Consider the following 25,987-nt stretch of genomic DNA (forward strand, 5'->3'; position numbering starts at 1 on the left):
GCAGGTGCGGGAAGAAGGGGGGCCAGGCCCTAACGACCTGGTCCTCTGGGCCCTACCTGGTGGCCGGGCAGGCTGACCTTACCTCAAGACTGCCCCCGGCCTCCACTGCAACGGCCGGTTCCTCGGCTCGGCAAGCAGCCTGAGCCTTGGGTAGACTGGCAGCCGGACACTCTCCTGGATGGCACGACTAGGTGGGGGTGTCCCACACTGCCCACAGGGCCCCCTCCCATCCTGTGCCAGGCCAGGAAGGCTCAGGCTGCCACCCCACCCTAGAGGAGGCAGCACTGAAGGGGAAGTGAAGGGGGATCCCTGGCCAGGAAAAGCCGGACATGACAGGTTAGCTGCAGGCCACATCTGCAGGGCAGCTCACCAGGCAAGGCCGCCAAGCACAGCACAGAATTCAGAAGAACCAACGGCATCTCTATATAACACGGGGGTGGGCAGGTGAGGCTCCAGGCTAGGGCTCCAGGCTGGGCTCCAGGCTGGGTCCACAGGTCAGAGGGGTCGGCCGGCCGGGAGGGTGGATCAGGGGTGCCCAGAGGGTCAGGCCAGGCTGGGGGCACTGAGTTCCAGAGGGAGGCCCGGGAAGGTCCCCAGGCCCGGAAGGCCAGGGTTTCATGTGCTAACTCGGCGGGCCAGCTGCACCCACTGGGCTCGAGAGCGCGCAGAAGGGGCCAGTGTCGTGGCACTTGGGTCTCCGCACGCCTTGGATGACCACCCCCGTGTGCCGAGGGGAAGCGCGAGTTGTAGCAGTCCTCCACGTCATAGGCGGCCGGGCCCGGGGTGCAGGCTGCAGAGGGAAGGTGGGTGCAGTTACCGCGCCTGCCCCCTCTGCCCGGTCCCCACCTCCCCCCTCCCGCCCCCGCCCACCTCCTTACAGGAGCCCACCCAGGAGGCCAGCAGGGGCCAGCGGCTCATGGAGAGAGCGGGCGGGCAGGGGCCCTGCAGGTGGCACCCGGGAAGGATGTCGTAGGCGATGGAGCCAGGGCCGGTCTCGTCCCCCGTCGGCAGAGGGGCCTGCAGGAGGGGCTGGGCCCGGGGCCCTGAACCCCGGGCCTGCAGCATCCCCAACTGGGCTCGGGCCTCGGGGAGGCCTGGAGCAAGGCGGCCCCCGAAGCCGAAGGCCGGGCAGGCGGCCGGGCTGGGCGGCTGGTATGTGGCAGGCGAGGGCCACTGCGGGTCGAAGCCGCCGCAGGCCCCTCCCTCGGGGGCCCCGCCCCCGCCCGCACCCCAGGACCCGCCGGGCAAACCTGCTCTCGGTTGAAGTCGGCGTTCTGGGTGAAGGGTCTTTCGCTCGGGAACCACATGGTCTGCCACGCCCCGCAGCCACCACCCTCTGCGGTGGGGGCAGCGTCATGGGGGCGCTGGTGGCCGGGGTCCCACTCTGGGGGTGAGGGCGGACAGTGGGGGCTTTCGGGGGGGCGCACACCACGGGTGGGGTGCCTGCGAGCCGATGGTGAAGTGGGGCTGTGGGGAGGACTCTTGCGCCAAAGCAGCTGGCGTCTGGTACCTGGTGGGGCCGGGGACGCCCAGATCGGTCACGACGGGAGGGCGTCGCTCCAGCCCTGGCGGGAAGCAAGCTCTGGGCCTGGGTCCTCCAGGCGGGCCTCCACCAACCGGCCTGGCTCCCCAGACCAGCCCGGGCTGGGGGTCCAGAGCCCTCACTCACACAGCTCCCTCAGGTTGTGGGCGCAGGTGGGCGGGGCTTCCTGGAGGGGCCCGTTTGCATCCTGAGGCCCGCCTGGAGCTCTTGCACCCCTGGAGGCCAGCATGCCCCCAGCCGATAGCCACCCTACGCCAGCTGCCCGCCCCCCAGCCCGCCCAGCGCCCTGGGAAGTTACTGGGAAGTCACAAGTGGCTTCTGCTTCAGGGGGCCATGGGTCCAGTGTTCGCCTCCAATGATGTGAAAATTTGCCAGGAATTTCACCGCCTTCTGGTCAAAATTCATTGTCAGGGTCTCTGGCTCCCTCCCCCAGGGACATCGTGGGGCTCTGTGACCTCACTGGCTGGTCATGGGCCCCCCCTGTTGCCGGGGACTCCCTGGGAAGCAGCCCTGGAGGTGCCCCTCCCCTGACCTGCCAGGGGTCAGCCGTGGCCAGGAGGCCCCCAGACGCCCCGCCCCCGTGACTCCTGGCTCGGCCACCTTTCCTCCCTTCCCCGCTTTCTTGCCCCAACCCTTCCCCTCTCCTGGACTTTGGGGTCTCCTGGGGGGCTGGGGTCCACTCTAGTAGGGCTTCGGGGAGGACTGAGGCCCTGGCAGAGGGTGGAGAAGGGGGCAGGGGCCAGGGGGCGCCTAGCTGTGCAGGGCCAGCGGAAGGAGGCGTGGGCGTAGGGTGCAGGGTCCAGGGAGACGCCCTAGAGCAGAAGAGCCCCCGCGGAAAACCCAGCCCTCGGAAAAGTGGAGCAACGGTGGTGGGCTCTGAGCAGACCGTGCCCACCCCAGAGGCAGGCCTGGCGGCGCAGGCGGGGCCGAGGTGGGGAGGCCTGTCTTCTTGGGGGCACAGAGGCTGGAGGGTATCACAAACGGCTGGGGCTGCTGAGGCTGAAACACAAAGGAATGACAATGACGAGGCTGGGTGAGCGAGAGAGTCCATCTGCGCACCGGGCCCTGCGGTGCCCTCCAGAGCTGACCAGCCAACCAGCCCAGCCCTGGCCTTGGCCTCATCCAGGCAGGGCCCGGCCAAGAATGTCTCCTCCTCCGCAACCCCGGTCTCTTCCTCTCCAGAGCCCTCCCATCTGACGCTGACCCTGCCTGGCCTCGGGAGGTGCTCCAGATAGACAGGCAGACCGATAGAGACTTCTGGAGGAAACACACCTTTCATCAGGGCGGGGGGCTCCCAGCCTGTGCTCCGGGGCCCTTCCCGTGGTGCATGGTGTTCTCCGAGGGCATAATCACCCACAGATGCAGGTATAGCTTGTCAGAGCCCTTGTCACTGGGCGTGAGTAGCTGGGAGTTCTCCCTGTAACAAATACTGCCATCCGCCATGGCAGGTGACGTGCACACCTGTCTTCAGCTAAACATGGATCATTTCCTCAGGGTAGACGCACCGAGTGGAAGCGGTGGATCAAAGCCTGTGCAGTCTTTGTGTCCCCAAATTAGAGGTGGTCCTCATGCTGGCAAGGAGCGTCAGAAACTGCCCGCATCAGCGTTTCATCAGCATTTGTTTGACTGAGGCTCTGCCCTCATTGACTATGGGCACATTTCACATGTATTTTTCTATTGGGGTGTTAATTTTTCATAGGTTTGTTTTGTAAGGTTGTTTCCACTGATATCACATCTGCACATAACACTTGTTGCAAACTTTTTCCCCAGTTGGTCATCTGCCTTTTAGTATTGTTTATACTGTTTTTTTGACAGGTACTTGAACCTGCTAATCGTTCCCTTTATGACATTTTTCTTCGTTTTTATGGTTAGAAAGTCCTCCCTACACACACACACAGATCAGGATTTCTTTAAAATGGAAAATAGTGGCCAGCTCCAGAGGAAAGACCCTCCAGGACAGAGTCCCAGCAGCTCCCCGGTTCAGGAACCTTGTGGCAATGCCTCCAAAGCGTCCAGGGCCTTGCATCTGAGGAGGGGGCTCGGGGTGGGGCTCCCTTAGCCTCACCCTGGGAGGCTGTCCTTCAGTTGGCTACGTAGGCCTCCTGTGGGTAGCAAGCGTTCAAACCCAACCCTGCCTCTCACTACCTAGCAGGACCGACTCAGCTGCAATTACAGTCCCCATTTTCCAAGCTCTAGGTCTGTCCTCAGTGAGACGCCTCCCCGGGCCTCCCATAAAACGGGAGTACTCACAGGGTGTGGAAAGGGGCCTGGCCCAGGTGCTGCCCAACAATGCCAATGCTGGGCCTCTTCACAAAGGTTGCCAGGCAACAAGGACTCCTCTCTGGAAGGAGCCAGGTGCAGGCATGCGAGGGGCTGAAGGCAGCCCAGGCAGAGCTGAGGCGCGATGACAGCTACTCAGAAGCACAACCTCTTCTCGCCGGAACCTCACTACATCCCTGGGTAAGTGCCAGAGCCCTGGGGGGAGGCTGGGGTCCCCAAGGATGGGGGAGCAGGGCCGGGGCCTAAGGGCTGAAGTTTGCTCGGCTGTGAGGGGAGTCCCAGAGCTGGGTCTCCGGGAAGCTGAGGCCAGAGGGTGGGGCCCTTAAGCAGGAGCCTGGGGACCCGGAAGGCCAGGGAAATGGGAGTGAGGCCGAGGGCCGGAGGGGCCGGGCAGGAGGGCTGGGGCGAGTTCGAGAGGGCCCGGCCAACCTGCCCTGCTGGTGCAGCCGTCCCAGGTGGCCAGCACGTCTGTCGAGAGCAGAAACTGGGGACGGTGCGACAGCTGGGGAGGCTGGCCTCTCCTTCCATAGAGCACTCCGCGCTTTAAAGAGGAGATGAGCTGGGGACTTCCCTGGCGGTCCAGTGGTTAGGACTCTGCACTTCCACTGCAGGGGGCACAGGTTCCATCCCTGGTTGGGGAACTAAGTTCCTGCATGCTGCACGGCCAAAAAAAAAGAAATTAAAAACATAAAGAGGAGAGGAGCATCCGGAGTAAACTGATGGGCACCGATGCCAGGCCACCTTGCTAGGTGTCCCGCATGTCAACAACAGAAACGGGGGGACTTCCCTGGCAGTCCAGCATTTAAGACTCTGAGCTTCCACTGCAAGGGCCACGGGTTGGATCCCTGGTCAGGGAACTAAGATCCTGCATGCTGTGCGGCACAACCTAATAAATAAGAATAGAAACAGGCCTCCAGAGTGTGTGTGCGCACCAACACACACTCAGACCACGTACAAGGAAAAGGCTGGGAAGAACCAGACGCAACTCTGGTGACACTGAAGAGGCTCTCACCTTCAGCCCCAGCCTCGCTCAGCTTGTTGACTGACAAACCTGCATTCTCTTGAGCAGTTTTTAAGAGGAAAGCAACGCACACCCCTTGGATGTTACACAGGCCCCCGGGCAGCACTGGACACCAGCTGCCCCTCAGGGCTTAGCCATGGTGCCCACACCACTTCCCCACAGGCCTCAATGACGCTCGGCTCAACCGCCAGTCTCCCGGGTGGCCACCCTCTGGGCCCAATGCCCACCATACCTTCCTGGCGGGACCGACTCGTGTACAGTGGGCTCCCCTGTGCCTCAGCCCGAGGCCCAGACCCTGTCACTACCCTTGCAGTGCTTTGGGGGGGGCAGAGCTCCCCGTTCCCTCATCTTTAAGACCCTTGTTGTTGGAAGATGGCTGGGTGGATGGCACCCCGATGGTGGTGATGACAGAGCTCCCCTCCCGTGGGCCAGCCCTGTTTTCAGTGCTTGGCCTGTGCTGCCCATTCAAGCCCCAAGAGCCCCGGACGGCAGGTGCTGCTGTGACCCCATTCTGTAGGCGGGGTCCAGGATCTTGCCTGTGGCCGGTCGGCTGGATCCACACCTGCTCCTCTCTCCTCCACAGCTATGCCGGCTTCTACCCGCAGCTGCGCTACCAGGTGGGGAACACCTATGGGCGCACCACGGCGCAGCTGCTCACGGACGCCAGCGTGCAGAAGAGCCCGTGCTCCGTGCTGTCCCCCATAGCCAAGCCCAAGTTCATCGAGGACTTCAGCAAGTCCAAGCCGCCTTTTACGCCCTGCCGTGAACTGACAGAGTCCTACGTCTCCCAGTACACCAGTAAGCCGCCGCCCGCCCACCGGCCCTGCAGCCCCGGGGACGCCCCGTGCCCGCTGTGGCTCAAGGCTGCCCCGTCCATACAGGTCTGAAGCCCTACAAGAACTCTGAGATCCTGGGCCAGTTCCCACCCCAGGAGGTGGATGCCCAGGGGCCACTGGGAGGAGAGAATGTATCCGGGCAAGTCCCACTGCCTGCAGGCTTCATGCCCTACCCCCCCTACTCCCCTTGCCCATCAGGCAGGAAGGGGGACTCCAGGGACCTTGGACACCCGGGCCTGCGGTTGGCATTAGGGGAAGAGGCCTGGAAGAGCGCCACCCCTGCCCGTGAGGCCCCCACGCGGTACCAGGTAATTGAGAGACACGTCGGGAGCACTGCGATCAAGCCTCACCCCAGCCAGAGCCGGGCGGGGGCTGGGGTGCCGACTTGCCCCTCCCCATTCCAGCTGTGCCCCTGCAGGAGGGAAGAGTGCCCGCCCCCAGTGCACCAGCAGGAGACACTACATGTGGGCAGCTTCCACAGGCTGCCCCAGCTGGACCACCCCAACCTGATCCAGCGCAAGGCCATCTCAGGTGGGTGCCTGGGGCCGGGGCACGACACGCCCCCGCAAGGATCCAAGGGCCCAGGCAGGACCTGGGGAGAGCAAGTGAGGAGGCTGCCCATGGGCCCTTCCCAAGACTGGGAGCTCCTGCTGGCCCATTCCTGTCTGTTTAGGGAGAGAGAGGAGTCCAGACACACTCCCCTAATCCCCCTGGGAGCAGGTGCAAATGCCCGGGCGAGGGGAAGATGGACATGATTGGGAGCGGGACCCTGGCTCCTCCTTCCCCAGGTTATGCTGGCTTTGTCCCTCGGTTTGCCTGGGTGATAGGGATGAATTTTCGCGATGGGGTCGCACAGGCCGCGGATGAGTTCGACAAGAGCCAGGTATGCGGACACCATCCCTGGGCGAGCACGGCGGTCTCCATGCTCTGGCTTCCCTGGAGGGAGGGGGCTCTGCCTGGCCCAAAGAGGCTGCTCCCCCTCCGCCCGCCTCCACCCCCCAAACGTCTTTCTGACTAGGTCTTGGTTCCCTGCTCCGGAGTGTTGTGGACGGACGGGGAAAGACCCCGAGCCACTCATTCCCAGGAGAATGTCAGCCTTGCACCCACCGGGACATTCTGCTCACTGGTTACCAGTTGGGGGTGGCAGCACATGGCAGCGCCTGCCTGTTTCCACAGTTCCTGCTCAGAAATCCCATCCGTGCCCCGGGCGAGAGACTGCCCAGAGCGCAGTGGCCTAGCAACACCATCTACAGAAGCCAAGGCCTGATACCTTTCTACATGGGGTTCATACCATGTGAGTGCAGTAGGCTTCCGGCCCCCATCCCAGACAAGGTCATGGTGACAGGTCAGTGGGGAGGCATCCAGGGCTGGGCCCCATTACCCGTGCTGAACCTCAGGCAGAAGGCCAGCTGTGTGACCACAAGTTTCCCTTGGGACAGGACTACCCAATGTCCCCTCTTCCCCAGTGTAGAAGGGTTTCACAGCCCTGACACTAAAAGTCAGAGGCCAGCTGCCTCCACGCTGGCTTTCTAGAGGTTTCCTGTGCACAGGCCGGACCCGCCTTCAGGAGGCAGGTGCCCAGGGCAGCCCCAAGCTCCCAAGAATCTGCGTGTTCGCAGGCCGAGCTGACCCCTCCAGCAGCCACTCGCGCGCTCACCCTGCGCACGTGGCGAGCCCAAGGGCTCAGCTGCAGTGGTGCCCCTCGCAGCCACGCAGGACAACTACGCACTGACGTTCGGCAACAGCACCCGCAAGGCCTATCAGAAGGAACTGGAGAGGCGCAGCCAAACACTATGAAAACGCTTTAATGGTGGTACCTGTACAGCATGTGATGTCAAGACAAGAAGAACAAATACACGCACAGTAAGACGGGGCTATCAGAGAACAGGCTGTGAGTGAATAAAGAGTTCCCACGGCTTCCACGCTTCACCCGGTACCGCACAGCCCTAGGCCACCTCCTCCTCTGCCTCCTCCTCAAACTCCCCCTCCTCCTCGGCCGTGGCGTCCTGGTACTGCTGGTACTCGGACACCAGGTCGTTCATGTTGCTCTCGGCCTCGGTGAACTCCATCTCGTCCATGCCCTCGCCCGTGTACCAGTGCAGGAAGGCCTTGCGGCGGAACATGGCTGTGAACTGCTCCGAGATGCGCTTGAACAGCTCCTGGATGGCCGTGCTGTTGCCGATGAAGGTGGCAGACATTTTTAGCCCCCGGGGTGGGATGTCGCACACGGCCGTCTTCACGTTGTTGGGGATCCACTCCACGAAGTAGCTGCTGTTCTTGTTCTGGACGTTGAGCATCTGCTCGTCCACCTCCTTCATGGACATGCGGCCCCGGAACACGGCGGCCACGGTCAGGTAGCGCCCGTGGCGGGGGTCGCAGGCCGCCATCATGTTCTTGGCATCAAACATCTGCTGGGTGAGCTCGGGCACCGTCAGCGCGCGGTACTGCTGGCTGCCCCGGCTGGTCAGTGGGGCGAAGCCGGGCATGAAGAAGTGCAGACGGGGGAAGGGGACCATATTGACAGCCAGTTTTCGCAGGTCAGCATTGAGCTGGCCTGGGAAGCGCAGGCAGGTGGTGACCCCACTCATGGTGGCCGACACCAGGTGGTTCAGGTCACCATAGGTGGGCGTGGTCAGCTTCAGGGTGCGGAAGCAGATGTCGTACAGCGCCTCGTTGTCGATGCAGTAGGTCTCGTCCGTGTTCTCCACCAGCTGGTGCACGGAGAGGGTGGCGTTGTAGGGCTCCACCACCGTGTCCGACACCTTGGGCGAGGGCACCACGCTGAAGGTGTTCATGATGCGGTCGGGGTACTCCTCGCGGATCTTGCTGATGAGCAGCGTGCCCATGCCCGAGCCCGTGCCGCCCCCCAGCGAGTGGGTCAGCTGGAAGCCCTGCAGGCAGTCACAGCTCTCTGCCTCCTTCCTCACAACATCCAGCACCGAGTCCACCAGCTCCGCACCTTCTGTGTAGTGCCCCTTGGCCCAGTTGTTCCCAGCACCGCTCTGACCTGCAAAAGAGAGCAGCCAGTCACTCTTCGGTCAGGCATGTGGTCACCACTGGTCACCCGTGCCAAGAAGGCCAAATAACACGGCGTGAGGTGACACACAACCCCCCCCCCCCCACCGCAGGTACAGCAAGTGGACCCCCAAACTGATAAGGTAACGACGTACCCGATTAAAAATCAAAAGTTCAAGCTAAAGTAGTTGAACAACAAGCCAGCTGCTCCCACGGGCAGCCTCCGCCAATTCCCAAGGGCAGATGAACTGCCACTGCCTCTGACTCAGCCTGCACGGCTGGCAGATTACATCTGCCTGCTCCTTCCGCGCGTGCGGACAGCTGGGCCTTCCCCCCAAAGCCGCTTTAGGAGAGGGGATTGAGTGACTCGGGAGAGAAGGAGAGTGTCCTTGAACCCCGCTTCTACTGGGAGTGCAGAGTGAATCAGGACCTCGGCTCTACGGTTCTAAAGGTGGTGACCTTGGGCACCCCTTGACCTTTGAGCCGCCCTGGCTATCAAGCCACCCGCCAGCCCGATCTGCGGCTCACCGAAGACGAAGTTGTCCGGCCTGAATATCTGCCCGAAGGGCCCCGAGCGCACGGAGTCCATGGTGCCCGGCTCCAGGTCCACGAGCACGGCGCGGGGCACGTACTTGCCACCTGGGGGGCGGGAGAGAGTCAGCGAGGGGAGGGCCGCGGGGCGGCAGGGGGGTGGGGAAAGGGCGCGGGGTCTCACCCGTGGCCTCGTTGTAGTACACGTTGATCCGCTCCAGCTGCAGGTCGCTGTCCCCGTGGTAGGTGCCAGTAGGATCGATGCCATGCTCATCGCTGATCACCTCCCAAAACTGCGGGAGACGCGGGCGGGCCGGGCCGGGGCTGAGTCACGCCTGAGGTGCCCGGAGCCGGCCCCACCCCGGACAGCGCGGCCCTCCCCTCCCCCGCCGCCGCCGCCGCCGCCGGGCCGTCCCCAAGGGCCCTCGCTGCCGCCCCCGCCCCGGCTCCGGTTCGGGCGCCGCGCGGGGCCGCAATGCGGGGCCGCCGCCGCCCGCCCGCTGCCGCCATCTTTCCCGCCGCCCGCTCCCCCCGCCCGGAAGACCTGCGCCGGCCCCGACGCCCCCGCTCACCTTGGCGCCGATCTGGTTGCCGCACTGGCCGGCCTGCAGGTGCACAATCTCCCTCATGGCGGCGGCGGCGGCGACGGCGGTGGGGACGGGGGGCGGCTGCAGTGGCAGATCAAGAACGAGAGCCGAAGAGCTGGCGCGCAGAGTGCTACAACCGACTCGCCGCCGGTGCTTATATACCCGCCGCACCCGCCCCCGCCAGCCTCGTATTGGGCTTCCAGAGCGAGGCTGGCAAGCGTCCTCATTTGATTGGCTGCTGTTCCGTCAATCGATCCACCTAACGCCCGCCTTCCCAACGCCTCTGGCCCTTTATTGGTCCGCCGCGGCCTCTGCTCTCCCTATCAAAATACCCCCCTCGCTCTGCGGTGCTCTGTCCATTGGGTGTTTCAAATGATTGATTTGTCCTTTCATTGGTTGGCTCCGGAGAGCACGCCGACAGGCCGGCGCTATTGGCTGCGCTGGGCCAGCGTCCTGGTAACCGCCGCAGTGCCGCGGGGACCCACGCGGGCGGGGGCGCGGGCTCGGGAGGGGCCAAGGGGGGAGGGCGGGGGAGGGCCGGCCCGAGGCCCGGGGAAGGCGGGCGGGGCGCGCCCCGTGGGCGAGCGCACAAGCCCGGGCCTACCTTGCGCCCTCCCGAGGGCGGCCGAGCGCAGGTTGCGGGGTCTCCGAGCCGAGGAGCGGCGCGGGGCCGTTCATAACAGAGACATACGGGGCTCAGGGGCCAAGGGGCGGCGGCGGCGGCGGAGGCGGAGGCGGGGCGGGTGTGTCGGTGGAGTCGGGCCCTCCCCCCAGAGCGGCGGAGGCCTTGTGGCTCCCTGCTCCCCTCCTTGGTCCACACGCGTCGCGAGCAGGTGGGGGAGCACGTGGGGCCGCTGCGCCGGGCGGGGGAGAGGGGACAGAGGAGGGGAGAGGTGGGCCCGGTGGGGCGGGGAGGGGAGAGCAGGGCAGGGCAGGGCAGGGCAGGGCAGGGCAGGGCGGGAGGGGGCCCTGCCTGGCAGCGGCTTGTTGTGGAGACTGCGCTGGCCCTGCGCCTGTCGCCTTGAGGCCTTGGCCCCAGGAGAGAACGGAGCTGCGTGGAGACGAGGGCAGCGCCCAGGCCTCTGGGCAACCACGGACCAGTACACCTGGGTGGACAAATGTTTTTACTCGTCCTTGATTTTTGTTTGGGGGGAAGAAAAATTTATGAAGGAAAAACAGTTAAATTACACGTGGTCATACCTTTAATCAATCCTTTTAAAAACAGTACACTTGCATTATATTTTCGTAACATTTAAGAAACCAGGAATTACGCCCTTGCGTCTGCCCTGGACAGCCTCCATTGCCGTGGCCACTGGGTCCTCTCTAGATTCTGATTTTCTCAGTGCGGTTCTTACCCACCTTTGCTCACCAACCCAACGGTGTTGGGGGCAATACCTGGTTATTTCTACCTAAAGAGAATGCGCTGCCCTCTTCACTATGTAATACATGACACTACGGTATCATGGCATACTGCAGCGTTAGGACACGTCATGCTATACTTAACCTGTGGATGGAACTGTTGGGGCAAGCAGCGTGCTGGCATAGAGATTAGCCTTTCCATCCCCTGAGAGTGGTCTGCAGCTGCAGTCCTGACCTGGAGGGTGAGTCAGCATGTCAAAGTGCTGGTCAGTCCCCTCCTCCACGCCAGTCCAGGAAGGTGGGCCCGGCTTCTGCTGGCCACAGGCAGTGGCATGTGGGGTGTGCAGGGTCACTGCCTGGCATCTGGGGTTCTCACGGTGCCCTGCAAGGTAGCTTAGCTGCCCAAGCAGCAGTCTGCAAGGCCCTGGCCCTGCAGCAGGGAGGCTCTGGGGCCTGGTAGCATTGAGTTGTCACAAACCCACAAATTGGTGAGAAAGGGAGAAGCTCAGATTTTCCTCCAAGTGAGCCAGTGAGCGGTGCTCTTCGAGATGTTTGTCAAAGCCTTCTCTCCTTGCCCCCCACCCTTGGCTGAGATCCCCACTGGCAAAGGTCCCTGTTTCCTGTGACCAGTGCCCACAGGGCTGGGAGTTCAGCGTGGCACCCCTACTTTACAGGTAACAAAATAGAGGTTGTGTCTCCCACCCAGGTGTGAGCCCCAGAGCCCCCCGTGGCACCAGGTTGTCCACCTTGCCCTCCCAAAGTGAACACTGGCTGGGAACAAGACAGCAGGAAGCTCCCCGTGGCCCTCGGCCAAGGACCACAGTTGCCACTGCTGCCCAGGGCTGGCGGGGGGAAGCCCTGCAGGTCCCCACCCTCAGCCAAGGGTGTTCCTGCTGCAGGGTGGAGAGGTTGGGCTGGGGGGCCGGTCTGGGCCCAGTGCGGATCTGTGGCCCAGAGGGACGCAGGGCAGAGTGGGCAGGGGCTGTGGGAGTGCTAGGCGCCTGGCCCTCCTGCCCCAGCCTGCAGCTGTCCGAGGCATCCACAACGACGGCTCTGTTTACCGGTGGCCATGGTCCCAGCGGGAGGGTGCGTTACCGCTGGGCAGGAGCAGCAGGCAGACAGTCCTCACGGCCTCAAAGGACCCAGCAGTCAGCCTTTGTGGGCGGCCTCACCCGCCCCCGGAAGGAGAGGTGCATGGGGTACTTTCTTCCCCTCTCACTTGCCTTCCCACCATGGGGAGGGGGAGCTGCCCCCTCCATGTCCCCAGGGAAGCAGCCAGGCCCAGTCCCTCCTCAGGGGACTTCCATGGGAGTGAGGTTGATGTCAGAACCACAAGTGTGTCCTGAGGTTAAAAAAGTGGGGGGAAGCCAAAAGGGGGTAATGAGCCTGCCCCAGGGGTCTTGTTCCCATGAGGCCCCTGTGGCTCTCAGAACGTGTGGCTAGCTCCTTCCGAGGCCAGGGTGAGCCCCAGGCTCAGGAGACCTAGGAGCGTGTTGTGGGGGACAGGAGACCTGGAGGGGCTGAGAGGGACTAGGGGACACGGAGGGGGGCGGAGGGACCTGAGAAGAAGTGAAAGGACATGATCATGGACAATAATTGGTCCTAGGGTCCCCTGGTCTCATCTTCCTGACGATTCACACCTGTCCCCTCGGGTCTGGCTAGGTAAACCTGGGGGCCAGGGAAGGAAGGTGGCCCCCGTCAGGGCAGCATCCCCGGACCGGGAGGCGGCGACTGGCCGCAGCAGCTAACGGGGCAAACCAGACCCCGAGCGGCCCGCAGGTCTGCGCGTGCGCACCCCTCTCCGTGCGCGACTTATGCGGGGAGACGTGATCCGCCAATGCCCTCCTCTCATGGCGGAGGCGTGAGGTCGGGCTGGGGTTGTGGGCAGCCCTGGGCTGCAGGGGTGTCCGGTTACCGCCCGGCCGCCAGACAAAAGCGGTCCTGTGTGGAAACCCGCTGCGCTGCGGGGAGGAGCAGGGGCGGGCGGGGAGCGGCCACCTCCCGCACGCTCCACCCCCAGGTGGGCACCTGGCCCAGAGGCCTTCGACCGCCTCGCGGCCGAGGTGTTTCGCGTAGGTGGGGGCCTCCAGGTGCGAGCGGCGCCGGGCGTCGCGGGCAGGACCCACTTCTTGGGGTGGGGGGCACTGAGCACCCCCTTTGCCCAGGCCGGCGGGGTGGCGCCCCTGGCGGCCGGCCAGCTGTAGGCCGGCGGACCCGGGAAACCGCGCACTGGCTCTCCTGCCCCGCGCCCGCCCCCGGCCCCCGCCGCCCGCAGCCCCGCGCCCGCCCACTCCTCCCCGCAGGGCCTTTCCCCCCCCGCCCCCCCCGCTCCGGCCACGCGCCACCCCGCAGCCCCGTGCTCTGCAGCGCTGCGCCGCGCTCTGCGGATAGAGAGAGGCAGAACGGGGACGGAGAGGAGTAGGGGGTCTTAGGGCCACCCGGCCCTACCTGTCCCCTCCCCACTCCCCGACGCAGCTGCGGAACTCGGGGCCCTGCCGCGGCCACGTGACGTCCTCCAGCCCGACCGCCGACAGGGGGGCTGGACGGCGCAGGAGCTGCCCGCGCGCGTCCTCCGCGGCGGCGGTGCGTGGGAGCCGGTCGCCCTTTCCCTCCTGCACCCACAGGGAAGGCCCCGGCCGCTTCCAGCCTCCCTGGACCCTGAGCCTCTTGCTGCGGGAAGTCTCCACGCTCTGGATTGGCCACTACTTAGGGCCTTCTGTCCCCGGTGGCCGCGGAGAGAAACAGAGTCACAGCTTGGGCCTCGGGGATCAGCTGTGTAGCCGCACCTCCGGGGAAGGCCAGCTCCCACGAGGGCTCAACGCGGGCCCCGGGTGTCCGCTGGGGGGCAGCAACGGCGCTGCCCATGCAGCCCGGGGTTGGGGAGAGAAGACCACCCACACCTGGGTACAGGCTTGTTTATTTGCGAAGAAGGTGATCCAGGTGACGCAGATGTCCGCAGCCACTAGGATCCCTCAGGGCACCCAGAGGTCAATGGGGTTGGGGGCGTCCGCCCTTCACAACTGCTGGGAGGCCAGGACCTCGGGGTTCTCGTAGCAGTGGGCCTCCTTGGCCGCAGCCTGAGGGGGGCTGCAGGCCTTGCAGGGGCAGCAGTGGCTCACCAGGCGGTCCCAGGGCTCCAGAGAACGGAGCCACAGGGGCAGCCAGGCCCAGGAGCGCAGGCGGCGGGGCAGCCAGGCTGGCCGGTGCCGCTGCAGGATGGCGACCAGGATGGTGAGTAGCACCAGCACAACCAGGGGCCCCCCAACTGCAGCCAGCGCTGTACTCCCCGCCAGGGAGAGCCCGAAGGCGGCCAGCGGCAGCAGCAAGAAGCTGAGCAGCAGGTAGGCGATGGCCACCCAGCGGTAGCGGGCAGTCAGGTCCCCAAAGTGCTTGGCCAGTGGGATGGGCAGCCGGAGGACGGGCACCACGTACCACAACAGGATGCCAGCCAGGTTGAAGAAGAAGTGGATGAGGGCGACCTGGAGGGAGGGAGGGCAGGCAGGGTTCAGGAGCCTGGGCTCTGTGGTACGGGGTCCCCTAGGCTCCCCAGGACGCCTGCCCCTCCCTTTCTTGGCAGAAAGGGCACTAAGCCCAAAGGCAGTTTGGGGTCCTGCTTGTTAGCCGAGACAGCCGCCTGGGAGGGCAAATTCTGGCCAGCTGTGTTGGGCCCGCTCTTCCTGCACCCCCCAGCACTTTGAGGGTTGGGACCCTAGTACGGCATCCCCATGTGGTAGCTGCATCTATGATGACCCCGTGGATTCGACCTTCCCCTGAGCTGGCTTAGCTTGCCAACGCGTCGTCCACGGTGACCCCGCTCATGTCATCCCTGAGCGGGTTTGGCCACCCAACCCTGGGCTCTGGCCTGGCTCCTGTGAGGAGGAGTTGCAGGGCCACACGTGGAGGGAACACAACTCCCTCCAGGGGTTGCTGAAGAAGTCGAGGAGTCAGTGTGGTGGGTGCAGTCCAGAGGGCTTCCTGGAGGGGGTGGATCAGGGCCCTGCACTGGGAGGTTCTAAATGGACAAAGAGCCAAGGCAAGAGAGCAGGTGGGAGTCGGGGAAGGCTGGGGTTCATCTCTTCTTGTGGGCAGCAGCCCAGCAAGATCCAGGCTTTCAGGAGCTGCACCTGTTAGGGTGCTGGGACAGAAGCAGTGGAGCACAGGGGATGATCTGGAGAGAATCCGCAGGACTGAATGGGACTGGGCGTGGGGTACGCAGCTGGGGGAGGCGTCCCGGAGGCAGAATTGTGACTGGGCAAGGGTGCACGGAGGAAGACGGTGAGTCGTCCATGTAGAGACCTGTGGGGTTTAGGTGCCTGGGGGTGGGGGACATCCTAGAGGTGTTGGCAGAGAGGGGCTTGAGGCCCCCCGAGGGCCGGGAGGCCTCAAAGGGACACAGCCAGCAGTATGCAGTGGTCCCTCGGGAGAGGTTTGGGGGGAGCTGCCAGCTGGAAAGGAGGAGAAGGCACCTTGGGACTACAGGATCCTGGAAATGATAAGGTTGCAGGGGAAGAGGAGAAGGCCTGGGATCCTGAGAAATGCCCACAGGGCCCCTGGGGTCCCAGGAGATGAGGAGGCCGCAGGTTTGAGCAGGCAGTCAGAGGTGGGGCCCAGGAAAGCTCGAGCCTGAGGCCCCGGGGCAGGCCTCCCACCTCCAGCCCACGGGGCTGGACAGGAGGGGACTGAGCCTGAGCGCAAGCCCCAGGCCTGTGTTGGGAGTGGGAGGGGCTTGGGGGCAGGGGAGGGGTGCGGGAGGGCGGTACCTGGACGGCGCTGATCAGCATATCCGAAGGGCTGGCCAGGGCAGCCAGCAGGGCCGTGGTGGTGGTGCCAATGTTGGAGCCCAGGAAGAGGGGGTACGCCCGCTCCAGGCTGATCACTCGGACCCCTGGAGGAGCCGGGGGTCGTCACGGGCCCTGGAGCCCCCGCCCCCTCGGTCAGGTGCCCCCTGGCACGCTCACCCATGAGCGGCACGATGGCTGCGGTGAAGACGCTGCTGCTCTGCAGCACGAAGGTCAGGCCGGCGCCCGCGAGGATGGCCAGGTAGCCGCTGAGCCAGCCCAGGGGGAACGGGAAGTCTGCGGAGGCGGAGCCGGTCAGCCCCAGCCGGGCCTCCTCGCCCCCACCCTCCCCGCCTCCTCGAGGCCCACCGGCGTTGATGACGGTCCTCACGGCCTGGGCGATGCGGCCCCGCAGAGTGGAGTTGAGCAGCTTGACGATGAGGACGAGGCAGGTGCAGAGCACGAGCAGGGAGGCGGCCAGCAGGATGAAGCCCACGGCCAGGTCCGCGAGCGCTGTGCCCTCGAACAGGTGGCGGCCTGGCGGCAGGGCAGTGGTGGGTGAGCGGCAGCCAGCGTGAGGGGGGCGGGGGGCGCGGGGGCGGGGGGGGCGGCGCGGGGGCGGGGGCGGGCGCCGGGCCTCACAGGGCAGCGGCTCCTCGGCGGCAGGGCTGTCCCTCTCAGGGCAGGGGCCCCCAGCGGCTGCTCCACAGTTGCTGCGGTTCCCTGCAGTCTGGGGAGGCAAGGCGGGTTGGGCTCAGGACAGGCTCAGGGTAGCCAGGACCGGGTAATTCAGTGGGTCGGAGGTCAGGGGTCAAAGGCACCTCACCGTCTGCCCGTTGGTGCCACACCATCGCTTAATGAGGCTGCTGTTGGTAGCGTTGGCCCTGCCGCTGCCCGTAATGACATCAGTGTCCAGCTGGGGGACAGAGGAGTCTGGGTCTGGTGTTGGACTCCCCGGGGGCTCCGAGGACCGCAGCCCGGCCCACTGCGCTCTCTCTTCCCCCAACCGACGACGCCCTGCCCAGATCTGCCTCGGCTGTCGCCACCTCCCCAAGAAACCCCTCCCCGCCAGGCCTGGCATGTGGGTCCTGCCGGAAGCAGCGGCTGGCCTCACCTGCACGATGAGGCGTGTGAGTGGCCGTGTCAGCACCTTGAGGATGTCAGGCGCGTGCCCCCCGGGCTGCAGGCTGGCAGCGCCCAGGGCCAGGGCGCTGAGCCTCTCCAGGGGGGCCGCGGCACTCTCCAGCGGCAGCAGGATCAGCGCCGTGAGCCAGTTGAAGACTCCGTGCACGGCTGAGCCGCCGAAGGCCCTGAGGCCACACGGAGTTGGGTGGTCGGAAGCCTCAGCCTCAGCCCCTGCCCTCCCCCGCACCTCACTCACCTCCGAAACTCGTCCCGGTCCCCCGACTGCGCCATCGAGACCAGGGTGCTGGTGATGGATGTGCCCACGTTGACGCCCATGATGACGGGCACAGATGCCCGGACGGTCAGCACTGTAGGGGCGCTGCATCAGCCTCTCGCCCCTCGCCCCGCCACCACCATCCCGGGGGGGGAGGGGCACTCACGCTTGGAGGCCACCATGCTGACCACGATGGAGGAGGACGTGCTGGAGCTCTGCACGAGGACCGTGACCAGCACGCCGATGACCAGTCCAGCCACGGGGTTGGACAGCACCACGTTGTCCTTGAAGATGTCTCCAGCTACTTTGCCTACGCCCGGGAGACAGGTGCCCTGAGGCTGGGGAGGGTTGGCTGGCTGCCCCACCCCCAGCCACCTGGCCGGTCACTCACTGCCCAGCAGCTGGAAGGCAGAGCTGAGGGTGTCCAGGGAGCAGATGAAGAGGTAGAGGCTGCCCAGGAGCCCACAGGCCTTGAGGAAGCCAGCAACCACCTGGAGCATCCTGCCGGCCGTGCTGAGCTCTGAGGACAGAGGGCAGGGCTGTCCTCAGCCGGTCCCCACCCTGCCCTCCCCGGCTCCCCTTCCAGGCCCCTTCCTCTTCTCCCCGCTCCCAGGACAGGCCCAGGGTCCCTCTCCTCTGTTCCTTTGCAGAATGGCCAAGCAGACAGCCCCTTCGGGCCTCCGGGGAGCCTCACTGCCCGCAGCAGGGAGGAGGGGGAGCAGGTGGGCGGGCAGGCCGTTGCGCCGAGGGACCAGGGCGCCCTGGCGGTGGTCTGCGTGGCGGGTTTCCGTGGGGCCCGTTGGGGCAAACCCCCTCCTTGCTCCCTCTCCCCAAGAAGCCTCTCACGCTCACGCCCTGGCGAGTCGGAGCTTCATTTGTCTGGTTACCCAGCCCCTCCAGACCTACCTTTCCAGGACTGGCCAGCGTCCTTCAGCTGAGGGAGGGCCCAGGGGTCCACATCCCCGTCTTCCAAGATGGGGGGAGAACCGGAGGTCCCTGCAGGGGTCAGGGTCAGGTAGGGCCAGGAACCTAGCTGTTTCCTGGACACCTTTAGGTGGCGGCAAAAGGGGGTGGGGGGACTGCGGCACAGGGGCTTGGGGTGAGGGACAAGAGTGGGAAGGAGGGGGGCCCCTCACTGTTCTGGCCCCTGGGCTCTCCTGGGGACGGATGGGCTGGAGCCCCTCTCCCAGCTTCCCCAGAGCAATGGGTCAGGGGCTAGGTGGGTGGGCAGGGAGGCAGGCCGAGGCTCCGGGACCCCGGGGCTCCTGGTACCTGCATTTCCCAGCCTCTGGTCCACCAGGCCAACTGTGTCCAGAGTGGCAGGAGGGGCCTGGGCGCAGGTGAGGGAATTCGGCATGGATTTTGGGCAGGGACAGGCCCAGGCCCAAGTCTAGATCTGCTTGGGGGAAGGGCAGTTCAGACACAGCTCCTCCCCCTGCCCGCCAGGTCTTGGGGTCCCCAGGCCTGAGACCTCACCGCTGTCCTCCCTTCCCACCCGCTGTTGGCCTTGGTGACCTTCCCTTCCTCCGTCCGCAGGGGGATGGCTACAGTGACCTCAAGTGGCTGTCACGTGAGCCCAGTCCAGTTTGGGGGGACAGAGTTGAGGGAGCCCTGGCTCCGTTGCTGGAAGAAGGCCTGGTGGGTGGCCTAGGGTGCTGGGGGGTGGCCGGAAGTGGTCGGGAGCCGGGGACTCGGGGACCTCTCCTATCAGGTGTCACAGAGACCACTGCAGCCAGTCGCGGCTTAGACTTTGGCATTTGGTACCAAACGGCAACATCTCCGCTTGATAAGGGCCCCACCTCCAGTGATGGGGAGCAGGACAGGGGGCTGGGTCGCCCCCACCCCACCTCAAGGCTCCCTCCTCAGCCTGCTGGGTCTGGAGCCCCCATCGAGCCCCCTACCTCGGCTCCCAGTGCCCAAGGCCCGGGAGCTGGGGAGCCTGCTGCACCCCCCCTCCTGCTGCCCACAAGCTGCTCTCTCACCCTCAGCTCCTAGAGAGGGGGGGCGGGGCGCCTAAGCCCTGGGCCTGGAGGTCACCCAGCCCTGACCCCAGTGTCCTGGGTCCCCACCTGGTTCTAGAAGCTCCTACCTGTGTGGGTAGTGAGGGGCACCTTCAGGGAGGAGACACAGGCCAGGAGCAGCTGCAGGTCAAAGATCCGCTGGGCGCACACATGACCTGCTGTGTACTGAGCCCCATTAATGTTTACCCAGGAGCCGAGGCCCCCGAGGGGTACCATTGCAGCCCCAGTACCTGCCTTGTCCAGGCCCCACTGTCACCCAGGGGTGTTGCGGGGCTGGGCAGGTGGCCCTTAGTGCTGGACTTCCATGAATGGATGTCTCAGTGACACTACCGGATGCTGCATGCTGCCTGCCCAAGGCTGGGGCTCTGGCTGGCCAGCCTGGGGACCCCTTGGGAAGTCTGCCCTGAGCTCTACAGACCTCACTGTGGTTTTCCTACCCGGGTAAGATGGCCAGAGGGAAGCTCTTTGCACCAGGTAGGCAGGGAAGGCAACAGCCCCTGAGGTCATCCAGTTCAGGTCTGGGCTTGGGGCAGGGCTGGGCCTGGCAGAGCTCCCAGCGGGCTCAGCCCCAGTGGTGGCCAGCAATGGTCACGGTCACGGGTGTCATGCCTTCATCTGCAAGGGGGAGGGTGGGCGAGGCTCCTCCCCCAGGCCACATTGCTGCCCAGCCCACTGCCCAGGCTCACCTGGACCAGGAGACACGGCCCATCCCGTTCTCTCTCCAGCTGAGCCCTGACCGGCCCCTTTGCTCGTGGAGTGCCTCTTATTGGGGTCAGTCCCCTTCCTGCGCCTGGGATGTGGGGAGGAAGAGCTGCCCAGCTGGGGCCGGCCCCTCCCCGTCAGGCCTGGTCTTCCCGGCCCCCTGCTTGCTGCCCACCGGTCGCTGGTGCAGGGGGACTTTGTCCCCGGGAAGGAGGAGGGTTCTGAGTGTCCTCTCAGCACATTCTCTTGTCCGCCCCAGCCGCCCGCTGCCCGGGGCGGGCCCCGCGGTCCCTCCCAGGGGCTCCTTCCTGTGCGGGGGCAGGGATGCTGCAGCCCAATTGGTGGGGTCTGCGTCCACTGTCTCCAGCACGTGCTCTGGTCCCTCCGAAGGGTCTGTCTGGTGGCCACCGGGAGGCAGAAGGAAGCTGAGGGCCTGGCATGGGAGCGGCTGTCCTGAGCAGCCCCTCAGGCAGGTCCCCCCACCCCGGGCCTGGACCTCCTCGGACACCTGTGGCAGCAGTGACTGTGCCTGCGGGGGACCCTCCCCAAACAGCTCCCGAACGAACATCGCAGGGCTGCCTCACAGGCCAGGGGTGAGGGAGAGGCCCTCCCTCCCTCCAGGCTCACGCCTCTGAGCCGTTCTGTAGAGGAGGGGAGACCTGCTCCCGCAGGACCGGGAACAGCTTCTGCCGGGCCCTGCCACTCCGGCCTGCAGCCCAGTCCCCGGGGTCTGGGCCCCAGACCCTTTCAGGAGCCACCCTCTGAGCTGGGTCTGGACCCGGGCTGGGCTTGCAGGCGACTCTGACAGCAGCACCCCTCCCCTGCACACAGACCAGCGCGGGGCCTGGGAATCCTGGCTGGGATTCCAGCTCCTACAGGGGCTTATGGTACTGTGGACACAGCTCCCGACCTTAGGTTGTGGCCCCGGGGTGAACACGCGGAGTGGCACCCGGGACACTCTGCCGCCAGGCTGTTCTGGGCAGGCGTGCCAGAGGTTCTGGGCAGGCGTGCTGCAGACCGGCCGGAGCTCAGGCCTCGGGGCTGCCCGGGGGGTCCCAGCAGAGGCCGCTGCAGCCCCAGCAGCAGCATCTGGGCTGGGGGAAGTGGGGCTGGGGGCCCAAGGCGGGGCAAAGCCTGGCCGGCTGCTGAGTGATGGCAGTGCTGCCTTTGAGGGGCATGGGGGGCTGGGGTTCTGTGCGAGGCAGCTCCCGCTCAGCCCTGACGGCCAGGAAGGCGGCCAGGTCGAGGTCCAGCATGGCCACCCCTCCGCGGGGCGTGGGTGTGCTCTGGCGGCACTGCGGACAGGGGATCCAGCGCTGCTCGTGGGCTGGCGTGTCCAGCCGCCGCACGCACGCCTGGCAGAAGGTGTGGCCGCAGTAGAGGCGGCGGGGTAGGTGCCCAGTGAGGTCATAGGCCGAGTAGCAGATGACGCAGTCGCCTCGCTGGGTCCCAGCGGCTGTGCCCTCTTCGGAGGCCCGGGGACCCTCTGGCGGCAGCATCCTGGGGGAGGCATGCAGCGGGGCTGCAGCCTACCCATCCCAGGCTGCCCATGCTTGTCCTGCATGGTTGGGGCCTCAGCACCAGAAGACCCCCCCGGAGGACAGGAGCCCAGGAGCCCAGGCCTCTGCAGACGCGGGAGGGTGGGTGGTGGCCAGTGGGCTGGTGGACACCAGGCTCTGGGCACAGCCTGGGTCCCTGTGGCAGCTGTCTGGTCTCTCTCTGTGGCCCTCGTGTGCCATCCCAGGCCCGAACCCACCCAGCCTGCCTGAGCCCCAGGCCTCTCTTACCTGCATCCGCTCTGCTGGGTGGCTATGTCCAGCCAGAGGGTGGCTGGGGGTAGGGGGGACCCAGGGCGCCCTGCGGCTCCCTCCTTGGGGCTCGCGTTACTGGCCTACCACGGACCAGGCAGCAGGGAGGCAGGTGGTGGCTGTGGGCAGGCGTGGGCTCCCCTTTCAGCCACAAAGAGCTTGCAACTGGATCCACCAGCACCACCAACTCATCAGGAGATAAGGGCCACCCCCACTCTGCCTGCCCCGCCCCCTTCATGCGCAGACCCGGCTCCACTAACCCCTCACCCAGGCCTGGCGTTGCCACTCAACTTTGCCCATCTTCATGCCTTGTCCACCCAGACCTGCCCCACCCCACCCGCACTCTCATACTCCACCCCCACCTCATGATGGGAAAGCTTTTTGGCTTTGACCTGGGTGATGCCTGTTCTTCAGCTCTTAGTTCAAGCGTCACCTCCTCCAGGAAGCCTGCCAGGACCCCCACCAGCTCAGAGCTCTGCGGAGTCCTTCTGCTCTGTGGCTCGAGCACAGTGTCTGTGTCCATGTTGATTTGTCCCATTGCCTTTGTCCCTGTCTGGGCTGGGCCTGTCATGTTCCCATCACAAGCCAGCCCCATAAGGCTCCAAGGAGGCCCTCAAGCACAGGAGTGGAGATCCGCACTCACACAGAGACCACCCAGAAACTCTCTGAGGTGCAGGGCACCGTGGGCAGCTCCGGATGCCCTTCTCAGAGGCCATCTCCCCCTGGCATCTGCCTGGTCAAAGCCTTGGGGCCAGCCCAGTGACATAGCAGAATGGGGTGTGTTGGGAAGGGTCGGGTTGAGGTCAGGACCCCAGAACCCTCTCCGTCCCGCTAGAGGAAGCCAGGCCCAAAGGGTCCCCTCCTTACTCCTGCCATCCTGGCAGGCCCCCGCCTCCTGGACTGGTCAGACGGGTTTTGGTGGCTGGCCCGGGTGGGGTCATCTTCCTGTGTGGGCCAGTCATGGGGCAGGGCCGGGAGCCTGAGCCCCATGGAGTCAGGCCGGTGACACGCCTGCCCACGCCCAGGGGCCAGTCCTGCCGTGTGGCCAGTCACCAGGGGTCGGGGGAGGGCTGGCACCAGGACCCGTCCATCCTGCGGGGCCAGCTTGGCCTCCTCCTCCGGCTCTCTCTGCCCGGTCCCGGAAACATCAGTGTGCCTGGTACTGGCCTCGCTGCTCAGTCTTCACACCGACATCCCGGCCTCACCCCCGTGCCAAATGGCTCAGCTCCCCACGTGCCCCCGACGCGGGTGCGCTGTGCTGCTCGGACGGGGGGAGATGGGTCTGGCCCGGCGCCTTCTCTGCCCACCTCCACGAAGCCCAGGCCCCAGAGGCAGGATGGCGGGAAGCAGCACACAGCAGGTGTTCAGGAATTGGGTGTTCTGTGGGAAACCAGAAAAACACCCCGGCCGAGGCAGGGCAGTGACTCACGGGCGGGCAGGGCTCGGTGCTGGCCACCTGGGCTCCCGCTCCTGGAAACGTGCCCGCGCTGGGCCCACCCACCACTGTGCTGCCAACGCGGTCCTCCTCCTGGAGGCCGCTCTCGGGCTCTACTCCTGGTTCCAGGCACAGCAAGCTCCTGCTGTCTGACCCACAGACTCTCCTGTCTCCCAGGCTCACCCTCAGCCCCAGGGAATGCAGGGCAGCTCAAACCCAGGCCTGACCGGCCGTCCTGTACAGCCTCTGGGCCAACCTGAGAGTGCAGTGCAGGTTAGGTTGTCATGAGGCTGCCCCACCCCGGAATGTCCCATAGAGGCTGGCAGCCTGTGGTGGCGTCCAGCCTGGGACCCTCCCGAAGCGGGTAGCAGCAAAGGAGAAGAGTGGCCGGGACGAAGCTCGCTCTGCTTTATTGCCTGGCCCTGGGCCTTGAAGAGGTGGTCAAGGGTGTCCCCGGGGCTGCCATCATGGCCAGTGCCCAGGGCTCTGTTTTCAGGGGGGCGGGGCTGAGCTGTCAGCCTTCTCGGTGGGTAGGTGCCGCTGTCCAGGGTGGGGAGCGGCCAACACCCATGACAACAGGCCAGTGGCTGTTCCAACTGTCCGGGCACTGCTGTGGCCACCTGAGCAGAGGCCTGGGCTTGCCATGTGGGGGCGTCCCGCAGCAGGCCCTGCGGCCCAGGGGCCAGGCTAGGAAATGACACAGCAGCAGCTGTGGCAGCGGCAGAAGCGGGGGCAGTGGCAGCAGGAGCAGCAGGGACAGCACCAGCAGTGATGGGCAATGGCGTCGCCGCGCCCCACCGGCGGCAGGCCAGCGTAGGGCAGTCCTGCCTGCTGCTGCTGCCCACTGCCATCGGGGGTGCAGGGCTGCTGCCAGGCCTGCTGGCCCCGGATGGAGGCAGCCCCCTCGGCGCCCTTGAGCCCTGGGGCCTCCTCGGTAGGCTCCAGGGTGCAGGACCCCACGGGCAGAGGCTGCGACTCCGAGGAGGATGGAGCCGCCTCCAGCTGCTGCCCCAGCTCGGGCCGCAGGTGAGCCCTCGGGATGCTGACGTGGGCATACGGGTCCTTGATGAGCATCTCAGGGGGGTCCATGGCTTGGCCTGGCAGGGGTGGGCAGAGGAGACAAAATCAGCTCAGTGGAGGGGAACCCAAGAAAAGCCAGGCTGTGGAAGCGCCTGAGTGTGTGTGAGGCCTATGTGTCAGTGCGTGTGCAAGGTAGCGGAGTGTAGGGAGAATGAGGGCCAGCGTCTCCTAGCTGCCCCCAGGTGTCCCCCGCCCTCCCTGAGAGACAGTGCCCTGTGATGGAGCTGGGAGTCGGGTGGGGGCCTGGGAGATGCAGCTAACCTGGTCCTACAGGGGGTGCGGAAGCCCCTCAGCCCAGGACCCACCTGAAGTGGTGACGGCAGCAAGCTGTCCTCTTGTTCCCTGGGCCGGGTCCCAGTGCCTGTGAGCTGAGCGACTGGCAGCTGCCTTTTTCCTCCTGGGGAGGGGTGGGGCTGTGGGCGGGGCTCAAAGATGGGGTTCCCAGGATCCCAGGAGGCCCCAGCTCCTGGAGCACAGCGGCCACCCACTCTTCCTTTTTTGGCTGGGCGTTGACTGCGGCCTGGCCTCCCAAGGACATTGCCAGCCTGGGTGATTCAGCCTCAATGCATCTGGGGCATGTCCTGGCCCTCCAGGGACCTGCAGCTCACCGGAACGCAGGACAGGAGGCAAGTCTGGGGTCAGGCCTGCAGGTGGTCTGGGGGCCCAGCCATTACTCACACGTCTCAAAGCCTCTGCTTTGAAGCAGAGGGCAGAGGTCCTCACTGTGACCCAAGCCTCTACCCCGCAGGCAGAGACCAAGATGTTTGCGAACACACGGCTTGGAGGTTTGCTGTTTTTTTTAACTGATAAGAAATGCTTGGTTTACACACCTTTGCCGATAAAACTTACTTATCTTACGATTGGCGACGTGGGCTTCATACACAAGTGACGTTTCTAGCTCATTTCTGAAACTACAGTTTCCCTCTGGTTGGTGGCCTCGTGGGCCACAAGCCCCCGATCCCTCAGCGTCCCCATCCTTGGCCCTCGCATCCCCTCCATCTGTGAGGTGGCACATAGCACCTGCCATACAGGGTCGCTGTATGTGGGGGGTGGATGTGAGCACTGGGGTCTTGGGTTTGGGCCTGGCACGGTGAGCTCTGCTTGGGGCAACCGGGACAGTAGGGTGTGGCCTGGACACGCACCCCTAGTCCTTGGCGCTCGGGGGGAACCCCCAGGAAGGGCGGGATCAAATCAGACACGGCCCAGAGGCCAGCTGACCAGAGTGGCCTGCATGGGGCCGGTCAGACCGGTCCGGACATGAGTAGTACCGATGCGGCACCAGACGTGGGGAGAATTAGGCCCGAAGACCGGGAGTTGGGAGGCGGACAACAGAGGTCCAGTGCGCAGGCGCCAGAAGCCCCGCCCACAGCCCCTACAGATTCTGCCCCTTGCTGAGAGGAGGCTGGCGCATGCGCAAAACAGGACTGACAGCGCAGGGGTGGAGGTGCGCCCGGTGGGAACTATATTTCCCAGAAGCCTCTGCGCTCAAGGGTTTTCCTAAACACCAGGTTCGGGGTCAGCTGGCCTCATCTGTCCAGGACCCGGCTTGGGCTGCACCAGCTCTGAGCCGCCCGGCTCGGGAGGCGTGGGTT

At 65.4% G+C, this 25,987-nt stretch overlaps 6 protein-coding genes across 9 annotated transcripts; 1 reads left to right on the forward strand and 5 right to left on the reverse strand.

The window, feature by feature from the left end:
- Positions 1–618: 618 nt before the first annotated feature.
- STPG3 (sperm-tail PG-rich repeat containing 3) lies at positions 619–2,250 on the reverse strand. The gene is given in 8 exon segments (XM_082469505.1): positions 619–724; positions 726–790; positions 879–1,149; positions 1,251–1,336; positions 1,430–1,448; positions 1,450–1,565; positions 1,670–1,758; positions 1,842–2,250. Coding segments are annotated over 8 exon segments (855 nt in total). The 5' UTR covers positions 1,949–2,250; the 3' UTR covers positions 619–622.
- Positions 2,251–3,947: 1,697 nt separating this feature from the next.
- On the forward strand, positions 3,948–7,477 carry CIMIP2A (ciliary microtubule inner protein 2A; the record flags this gene model as incomplete). 3 transcript variants are annotated; one of them, XM_082470035.1, is made up of 7 exons in its annotated part: positions 3,948–4,003; positions 5,428–5,642; positions 5,726–5,988; positions 6,085–6,211; positions 6,469–6,563; positions 6,857–6,974; positions 7,389–7,477. In XM_082470035.1, 7 exons carry the CDS (start codon positions 3,948–3,950, stop codon positions 7,475–7,477), a joined length of 963 nt encoding a protein of 320 aa, XP_082326161.1. The 3 variants fall into 3 exon arrangements, with proteins under 3 accessions (XP_082326161.1, XP_082326162.1, XP_082326160.1); XM_082470036.1 differs by having other exon boundaries at positions 6,130–6,211; XM_082470034.1 differs by lacking the exon at positions 3,948–4,003 and having other exon boundaries at positions 5,236–5,642.
- TUBB4B (tubulin beta 4B class IVb) lies at positions 7,470–9,964 on the reverse strand. The gene is made up of 4 exons (XM_082470033.1): positions 9,799–9,964; positions 9,411–9,519; positions 9,224–9,334; positions 7,470–8,687 (listed from the first exon to the last, which is right to left on the reverse strand). The coding sequence occupies exons 1-4, from the start codon at positions 9,853–9,855 to the stop codon at positions 7,627–7,629; spliced, it is 1,338 nt and encodes a 445-aa protein (XP_082326159.1). The 5' UTR covers positions 9,856–9,964; the 3' UTR covers positions 7,470–7,626.
- A 4,109-nt stretch (positions 9,965–14,073) lies between these two features.
- On the reverse strand, positions 14,074–20,026 carry SLC34A3 (solute carrier family 34 member 3). Its single transcript, XM_082470024.1, is given in 16 exon segments — positions 14,074–14,651; positions 15,933–16,057; positions 16,131–16,247; positions 16,320–16,487; positions 16,593–16,680; positions 16,777–16,866; positions 17,065–17,260; positions 17,332–17,443; positions 17,516–17,659; positions 17,741–17,869; positions 18,256–18,345; positions 18,622–18,718; positions 18,721–18,745; positions 19,439–19,457; positions 19,460–19,481; positions 19,484–20,026. Coding segments are annotated over 16 exon segments (1,950 nt in total). The 5' UTR covers positions 19,547–20,026; the 3' UTR covers positions 14,074–14,186.
- A 1,074-nt stretch (positions 20,027–21,100) lies between these two features.
- On the reverse strand, positions 21,101–21,571 carry RNF224 (ring finger protein 224; the record flags this gene model as incomplete). Its single annotated transcript, XM_082469506.1, has 1 exon — positions 21,101–21,571. One exon carries the CDS (start codon positions 21,569–21,571, stop codon positions 21,101–21,103), a length of 471 nt encoding a protein of 156 aa, XP_082325632.1.
- A 2,138-nt stretch (positions 21,572–23,709) lies between these two features.
- Positions 23,710–25,335, reverse strand: CYSRT1 (cysteine rich tail 1). 2 transcript variants are annotated; one of them, XM_082470039.1, is made up of 3 exons: positions 25,245–25,335; positions 24,701–24,792; positions 23,710–24,412 (listed from the first exon to the last, which is right to left on the reverse strand). In XM_082470039.1, exon 3 carries the CDS (start codon positions 24,402–24,404, stop codon positions 24,003–24,005), a length of 402 nt encoding a protein of 133 aa, XP_082326165.1. In that variant the 5' UTR covers positions 24,405–24,412; positions 24,701–24,792; positions 25,245–25,335; the 3' UTR covers positions 23,710–24,002. The 2 variants fall into 2 exon arrangements, with proteins under 2 accessions (XP_082326165.1, XP_082326166.1); XM_082470040.1 differs by lacking the exon at positions 25,245–25,335 and having other exon boundaries at positions 24,657–24,768.
- Between the last annotated feature and the right edge of the window lie 652 nt (positions 25,336–25,987).

This window comes from Balaenoptera physalus (assembly GCF_965194825.1).
Source record: "Balaenoptera physalus genome assembly, chromosome: 7".
Lineage (NCBI taxonomy): Eukaryota > Metazoa > Chordata > Mammalia > Artiodactyla > Balaenopteridae > Balaenoptera > Balaenoptera physalus.